The 9041-nt window shown below is 31.5% G+C and overlaps 1 protein-coding gene across 1 annotated transcript; it reads left to right on the plus strand.

The window, feature by feature from the left end:
• Window positions 1-2648: 2648 nt before the first annotated feature.
• Window positions 2649-8708, plus strand: LOC137396239 (uncharacterized). Its single transcript, XM_068082423.1, has 5 exons — window positions 2649-2690; window positions 3973-4108; window positions 5174-5289; window positions 5731-5860; window positions 8147-8708. The coding sequence occupies exons 1-5, from the start codon at window positions 2651-2653 to the stop codon at window positions 8484-8486; spliced, it is 762 nt and encodes a 253-aa protein (XP_067938524.1). The 5' UTR covers window positions 2649-2650; the 3' UTR covers window positions 8487-8708.
• The last annotated feature ends 333 nt before the right edge of the window (window positions 8709-9041 follow it).

Below are 9041 nucleotides of genomic sequence, written 5' to 3' on the forward strand. Positions count from 1 at the left end.
ATGGCCATTAAAATGCTAAAATCAATCTAAAGTGTTATTGTCATGCCTATACTAGCAAAAAGCCAACATAGTGGAGAAGTGTAATGCTGAAACTTGAACGCAATAACTGATATCAACTATCACAACGAAACCAGTTTGTGACATAATACTGCAAGTGTTTCGCTTCCGAGTGTTTTAACCGCAGTCAAGTTTGGTCAATTTAATATTGAAACTTCCAGGCAGTCAGATCAGCTCAGGCATCAAAAACAACCACAAACAATAAAAAACACTGATACTTTCTTATAAAATTTACTAAAACTTTGTGCTAATTTATCTTAAATTATGCAAAAGTTGTTATCAGATATCTTAGTGTATAATCATATATAGGGTCATTTTAAATACATTTAGAAAATTCTGGCTTACCATTCGTATATCACAGCTGATTTACGATACAGTTAGGATAAAGTTGGTTTTTATAGTCAAAGTAGAAAATCAGCACTCAGCTGACAGTTCCAGTTAGTATAAAGCGCTACATCGGTGCCAGTCTTGTTATAATTTTACAGCTTGGCATAAATTCCTAAATGTTATTAGAATTTTGTGTGAAGTTTCTTTTTAGTTCAGTTTCCAGCTTGATATGAAAAATTCTTAATATTTAGGTGGAAGTGTTAGTAAGAAAAAATATTGCTTAGAAGTCACCAGTGTACAAATAACTACATACATTGTACACTATCTACATTTTACCTGTTGCATCTATTCACCTACAGATTTTTACCAACCATGGCAATCGTAGCCTTATATATGTATTAATTGACCTTAACATTGATTTTAATGAGCCATCACACGTAGTCCACATGTTGTTTTAATTTTACTATCAAGATTTATTACCTCTCTGCTGCATGTATGGCTTTTTATTTTTAACCAGACCTATCTTGGAACTAAGTATACTGTGACCATCTGCACAAAATAAATTGTGATTTGATGCCTATCCTAACACCATCTATGATCTTTCCGTAATTCAAACCACTGACCTACTGATTACATGCCAGCATACTAACCACTGAACTACAGCTGCTCCATATTTATTAACCTTTCGCTAACATTAACCTTTTGGCCATGTATAAGCCCCCCAAAAAACAACCGAAAATTGTGTAATTTATTTTCAAAAAGTAAATAAATTCAATATTTTATGAACATGCATAGCTCAAATCTTAAATTTATTTTTATGAACAAAATTTTTTGTACATAAACATTCATTCACATATCTACTACTAAAAAAATACAACCATGTGCAATTGTCCCTGTATGAAATGCTTGGAAGCATTTTTTTTCGGTAGAGTCAAACGCTGAAACGTAGCCGTGTGAGCCACCATAACAATCTTTTTCTCTGTGTATTCCAAGTATATTAAAAGTTCAAAAAGTTTACATCACTTCTATCATTTGAATTATTTTTATTCTGATCAGACAAAAAATCACTAACGATCGCAGGGTCAAATAATCTTTTATTTTACCGTTTTGAGAATTGAGCCAATGTTGACTGGTTTTTCCAACTTTTATTTTTTTCCAAGGAGGCGCGATTTGTTTAGCTTTTAGCACTAACAACACCTTTCAGATATTGCTTGTGCGTTTCATATTGTAAATCATCGGCCGATATCTTGTTAATGATATTTAATAATTACTAGTGTTCATATCCTTTGTTTAACGTTACTAGGTGACAGCTTTATAAACGTCTACCAAAACCAACATAAATGTCGTTTCCCCACACAACCGGTAAACGAGCTTTTGGTCGTTTCTCCTGCAGAAGGGTTAAACCTCCTCAATATAACAGCATATCAGTAGCAGAGTTTTGAATAGAGCTACCACTTGATTTTACAATTCTCAGCTTAGCGATGATCATTTTAAACAAGTTTGAAATCTAACTTATTTAAACTGAGATCATAAAACTGTTTCAATTAAAAGTTGACAATTTGGCCAACTGAATAAAAGTTTGAAAATACAAACTGTTCAGAATTAAAACTGTACTGACAAAACTCAAGTAAATGCTAGTTCAAAGCTGCATTTATTATAAAAAGTAGATTTTTGCATTTACTTTCGTAATATTTTAAGATCAGCTGCTTATAATTAGGTATCACAGTTTATTTATCAAGACAGGTAAATGCTGCAACGTGAATCAAGCTTTGCCACAACCTTTAACATTAAAAGTGTACTTAACCATACCAAGTACCAATCCATTAGCTCTGCTTTGCCGTTATGGTCAAAAAGGCATTCTCACAAGACCTATTCATGGTCTATTTCTACAGTTTTATGTAACATTTCCTTATAACCAGATAAATTAGAAGGAAAAATACTGGTTAAAGGCCATAGCCCAAGCAGACGCTCAACTCCGTTTTCAAAGATGATATCATCATATTTCCTCATAAGCTTTATACATTCCGCTTTAATGTTTATCGGTTTATCAGTTTATCAGTTTTCTTTGATAGCAAACATAAACGTGATTAATGACTATAATCCGTATCAGGTAGACTGAGGTTTTCAACAGCATATTAAAAGCTTACGGAGGTGGGTTCAAATAAGTAATAGTGACTAGTTAAGGTTTCAGGCTATGTGATTGAATAGAGGTATATAAGGGTTCGTGAGTTGAGGATGTTTAGTATCTGAAGAAACAGCAGCAATGATGAAGCTTCTCATTGTCGTTGCCACGGTATTTGCTATTGGTGAGTATAGTTTAACAGAAATATTATAATTACCACTTTTTAGAAGCAGATCTTTGTATAGTTGAATTCTAAGTGTATTTTGATTACTGTTAAAATTTTTACTAAAACAATTCTCAAAATTTGATGGGATGTTTAATAATTTTTTGCTAGCTTGAATAAAATAAATTTTGGCATTTTTATTAGAAATTAACTGATGATGTTGTTTATTGCTGTCAGGCAGTTGAAAGTACTGGAAAGATTAGTTAGATAGGTGCCTAGTAAATACATTGATGTCTCTACAGAAAATCAAATCAGGTGAGTTCGATCCGTAAGGAGCGACAGAATTAACTTTATGATATTATTTCATTGTCAGCTGATTTTCTACAGCTATTGGTTAAATTGTATTACATATAACTGTATATCTGCATATTCATTTGTCCTTGTCAGCCTGTTTTCTACTGCTATCTACGAAATTTTATAATGAAATATCTATATATAAATATACTAGACAAATGCCCGGCGTTGCCCAAGTAATAAAAGGTTTTTGTACAGAAAATTTGTTAATACTGAAAGCATACAGCATTTATTTTTCTAACCTTTAAATGAAGGTGTTTGGCTCAGTGTATCATTTATTTTTGGGGTGCTGTGTTCATTTCCGTGTATTTCATATTGTAGCCACTGCAGTGCTTAATACAGATTTACATAGGTAGTATTGCAACGGTCTTGTTGACTAAGTGAGTTTAAGCATTTTTCTTCACTTATTAGTACACATTTTTTTCTGGTATGGTTTTTGCGCTTAACACCAGCTGTAATGTTGCGCTTGAAGCCATGAAAGTTTGGCATATGTAATACTAATATGCACAATTTTTTTGGTAGTATATCCAGTTCATCACCGTAGTATATTAAATAAATGCCTGTCTGCAAAGCGAGAGCTTGGGAGTTTGCAGCTAATTTTAATTCTTAAAACCTATTGTATATCACTATAAGTCGACAGATGAACTCACAGAATACAGACAAGCATTGATCTATACATATAAATAAGTTATTTTAAGATGACAATAAACCATAATATGATATATATCATATATTTTTATATACTACATTTATATAATATATTATATATCAGCATCTTTAAAGATTTTCAAATTGTTAGTAATAATTGAAATTATACAAATATGATTTCTGTTGAAATGTTGAAAAAAGGATTTTGTTCAATAAATGGTAAGCCTCAATAGTTCACCATATGATAGTTGTTTGTTATATTATTGTTATATTATTTTTATGCCAAAAGTTTTTATTTCAGAGTTGATAAATGCGCAGGAATCAGTAAACTGCAACCTTCGAACTGGTGTTGGTTGTGATGTCAATGGACCATACTTTTTTTTCACACCTCAAACTAGCTCTCCTGGTACCAGCTCGGAGTGTCGCCTTAACTACCAGTAAGTTATTTGTACGCATCTCTCAGTACCATTCGATTATGAGAATAGGTAAGCAGAAGTAACTCACATACACAACCATAAACCTCTATTATTAATTGTTTTTGCCAACAAAGTTTCCAGAACAGTCTTAATTTTCATTGTGCAGTACAATGTACTTTTTATTAGTGGAAGGTTTATCTTAAAAGTAAGTTTAGATTTTTTTTAGCTTTCTGTTTGCGCATTCGTATTTTTGAATGCTGTTTTTAGAACATTTTTAACAGAACTAACTCTCAAAAAGTATGGGGAGTTATTTTTGCAATTGGCTAAAAATTGAACACGATTAGCACTACAAATATATTTAAACATTTATTTAAATTAACAAATTAAACATCTTTTATGTAATTTCTGATTACTAGTAGATGTCGTGAATGCTTGAAGATGCTTGAAGTAGTTTGTAAATAAAAACATTTTGTTTTTCAAGAAGGCGTTCGTTAACTTTTAATATTGTCAGTTGAAAATTTAAATTCAACTTTAAATTTAACTTGAAATGTTAAAGAATCAACTCAAACCATCGATTAAAAATATATTCGGCATTAAGATGTAAAGCTAAGTTTGATACAATATTATTTTATAATTACACTAGCAATATGCCTAGTCATGCTTATGATTTCTTTTATTTCAATCAGATGGCCTGCAGATGGGTGTTTAAAATAATGATTCTGCGGAACCAGACATTGTTTTATAACCAAATATTATTGCAGACTTAACGGAAGGCTTGGAACATATGTGTGTAAAGTTAGGATTAAAACGGCCAAAAAATGTAGAAACGCATATACAACAGACATAGACGTACAGACACAGCGACAAACCACGGTTTATTAATATAGATTGTTTGCAGCTAAAATAAAATTAGTTCTAAAAAATAGTTTGACATTCTTACGCTTTTGGAATAAAATGATTACTCTAGCTGGTAGGTCTATTAGACTCCAAAGTAGTAATGCATTATTGACAAAGAACTATATATAGGCCTACTTAGGTTTTATTGACACAGTACACTGATTTTAATGTGTTTGGTTTCTGTTCCAGGCTGAGGGTGGAGCTACCAGAAGACCCTAATGGCTTTTTCTGTTACTTCGAGACCAACAACCCTCAATCTAATAAATACATTTACACCATTTCTCATGACTCCGACAACTATGCAGGTACTATTTGTAAAGTGTAAAAAATATATTAGGAAATATAAACTTCTAAGTTTGTATGGAAAATAATAACTTTATCAGCAAATTTATTTAAATTGTCATTATAGTGGATTAGATTTACTTTTTGTAAATGTGGATCTTAATTATTAATATTATTACCATTACAATTATTAAAGTCAATCCATCATTTTAGCATAAGCTATAGTTAAACAAATATCATTACTTCGCTGCATTGTTAATCAATTAAAAATCAATATTAACTATCAATCGATAATTAGTAAGTGTTAATAATCAATTGATGAATAATAATTGTTGTTAATAATCGATAATAATTAATCAATCAATCATAAGCAATCAAAAATAAAATTTTTTTATTAATAATTGCAAAGGTGGAAAAGCATACCTACTTTACAGATTGCTCTAACTCATAAATATGCATTTTAGCATCAGGTACAGCCTATGTGGAGCAATACGGATCTGATACGACTATCGCCCCTGAGCTGGCTTCTTCCCAAAATCCTTATGCGTTCAACTTTTGGTCATACAGTGATGCTCACAAGCAATTTGGCAGCAGGTAAATCACAATTTTGACTTGTGAGATATATGCACATTTTTACATGCTCTCCAAAAAGATAAGTGCAGACGTCATTGTCTGAGCTATCAGCTTTATTGGTTGCCTATTCGAATCAAATTTTTTTTGGAACTTTTATTTTACCAAGTACGCTTCTGATATTATTGAGAGAAGTAAACAAAATCAAAATTAAAAAAACAACTTCTCGACTCATTTGAAAATTATTTGGCATAAGCTTCCATTTAAACTTGAAAATAAGGTAGGTGCTAAATAAAACATTTCTCCCACTTTTAAACATATTAAAACTTGGTTCATGCAGTCTCTATCAGGTATGGCAACTATACTGATAATATTGACATAGGAAAAATACAAAAGTACAAACTGCTGCTTGTCTTTGTTTACTTTATCTGTTACTAGCTGTGCTACCCGGCGTTGCCCAAGTATTAAAAATTACCTTATAAGCAATGAGAAGTAATGAGAACTATTAGCTATTAATAGAAGTAATTTGCTATTAACCTGGCAGATTGCCAATAGAAAGTGTTAGTAAGCTAACTGATGAAAATCACTTACGCTATCACTCTGCGTGGTATGAAAAGGTATGCATACCCAACATACCGTTGGGTATGTGTTCCCATATAGCAACTTATATCGGCATGCTAACAACTCATTCTCTGTGATCTATCGGGTAGGGCATCAGGCTGGTGAACGATGGGGTCCGAGATCAAATTTTCTTTGGTACGAATTCTTCATTTTAAGATATTTAATAGCTACAGCTGAGGGACACACACACACACACATATCCAAATACTTTGAGAAATATATATCTATATATATATATATACATATATATATATATATATATATATATATATATATATATATATATATATATATATATATATATATATATATATACATGTATATATAGATAAAAGAGACCAAACGCTTGAGTTGAAGCAGATGTGAAAGATTTTAACACTTTTCCAATGATATGACAAAGCTGTATTAATAATGTAACTTATATTTAAATTTGTAAAAAAATGCAAAAAATATCTGCTTTTAAAGGCCACTTTTTTAAAAACTTTTTCAGTTCAGTAATTTTTAAATTAGATACAAGTTATAACTCCATTAATTAAAGTAGGTTAATAATTTTAAACTCATTTAAATAAAATCTAAAAACATTTGTTTATAAAATTAGCAGTTGTTGTTTGTATAATCTGCTGCAAATTTTGTAAAATTACTAATTGAGCCTTTATTTATAACTTTTACATACTTTGTCATGTTAGCCATATTTTTTATTGTTTACACTCAACATGATGCGTTTGATTCAAACAAATAGGAGTGTTTTATTAAAAAAGATTTTAATAGTTTAATGAGAGGTTAATTTTTAAGGCTACTGGAAAATTTTTTTATCATATTTCAATCTTTAACTAATTTTTGTAAATGGATTTAAAACCTTATAATTTCGTTACTATTTCTATTAACATATTTTTCTTGTTGCTAATTTTTTGTTTTGAATATTGTAGAAGTTAAATTTAAAGAGGAAAAAAATTTATTAACTGAAAATCTTTTTAGTTTTTTGGTAATATATTAGAAACATAAATGAAAGTGGATCTCTGTATGTAGTGGCTTATACATTTTAGGTGTAAAAACTAGCCAATCATATTCAAGTTTGGAATATGATCTATATTCATCAAAATTCCAGACTGATAAAAGTTCAAATAATATCACTTTGTTGCCTAGGTAAATAAGTAACAAATTTCCATTGAAGTGTGTAAGCAAAAGGTGACAGATTCTAGGTGATATTATAGAAAAGGGTTTGCAACGTGGCTGACAAAGTGCTTAGTTTTCTCTCAAATAAAAGTACTTTAGAATTTTTTCGTAAATTTTTGTCAAAGTAAGAAGCCTGCTTCAATATAATATTAATCATTTGAAACACTCAGATTCTTAATTGAACATGCTTGGAGTCGAGGATATAGCTCTCTAGTGGGATTAGGTGCAACTTATTGCAAAGTGTCATTATGAAGAGTTTTGTGATACATCCAATCCTATTTTGAATATTTAATGCTATAGCAAAACGCACTCAGAAATCTATTATCATCTACTTCTAGGTACATGCAGTAGACTTACATGTACACACAATAGACTTACATGTACATGCAGGATATTTTTTTACACAAATAATGTTATAAAACAAGTTATCTGAAAAGCTAGTAAGTTTTCAAGCTTCATGGTTGATAGACGTGTTAGTCTCAAACTGTACAGACTACACACGGTGTATTATTTCAGCTGGACTTATTACAACTTCCGCAAAGACCATCTGTCTTTCTACTACCCTTTTCCTGCGCACTACTTTGAAGTTGGCCACCCCTACTTTTTTGAACCAAATGAGCGGACAACATACATTGGATTGAACAGGAGGTATGAGAGCGGAGTGAGTCGGGGAAAGGGCCTTTGTAATGTTTACTGCCAAGTTACTACAACCTTTCCAAGTTTCCCATCATCCAGTGCAGGTGCTTCTCGTCTAGCTGGAAGTCCTGCTGCTGAAAGTCCCGGTCCGTCAAGCTCGAACTCTCGAGGAAGAGCTGGAGCTAATGTCAGCATTGCACCTCCTCCCGCGCAACAGTAACACTCTGTTTTTTTAGCAGTTTCAGCTAAATTGCTACATCTGGCTGTAACTCTATATCTCATATTAAATATATCGTAATTTTAAATTTAACTGATTAATGTTATTTCTTTATAGCTTTGCTTCCGCAAGTGTTTCAGATCTGCTTTTAATTTTTATTAAAGCCAAATGTTTGTACCAGACAAGAATTACATCTAACTAAATAAAAATGTACCATGAAAGTGTTATGCAAGAGTTCTTTGTTGCGCATTTTATGTTGACAGGATTTATAATGTTGTACTAGACACTTGTCTCTAGTTGTAAGGATTCTTTTGCCACTGAACTCAAGCATGTCCAAACAAGCTGAAAAAGCCATTGTTAGTTCAACAATGCTCTTAAAAACCCACGCAGTCTTTGCATGCATCTTTGCTAAGCAAGCATCATACTTAGTCTTCAAGGGATTGCTCACACTGTTGTACTAATAAGTACTAGCTCTGATATGATACAGCACATACACTCTCTCATTTTTCATGCAGGAAATTTAACTTGAGTAGTCATAACACTATAGCGAGTGTGGTC

This window comes from Watersipora subatra, chromosome 5 (assembly GCF_963576615.1).
Source record: "Watersipora subatra chromosome 5, tzWatSuba1.1, whole genome shotgun sequence".
Lineage (NCBI taxonomy): Eukaryota > Metazoa > Bryozoa > Gymnolaemata > Cheilostomatida > Watersiporidae > Watersipora > Watersipora subatra.

Bases quoted from the DNA above. Each gene is read 5' to 3' on its own strand.
- LOC137396239 (XM_068082423.1), top strand. From the start codon at position 2,651: ATGAAGCTTCTCATTGTCGTTGCCACGGTATTTGCTATTG. The intron at 2,691-3,972 runs GTGAGTATAGTT...TTTTTATTTCAG, and splicing joins TGCCACGGTATTTGCTATTG to AGTTGATAAATGCGCAGGAA. The intron at 5,861-8,146 runs GTAAATCACAAT...GTATTATTTCAG, and splicing joins CACAAGCAATTTGGCAGCAG to CTGGACTTATTACAACTTCC.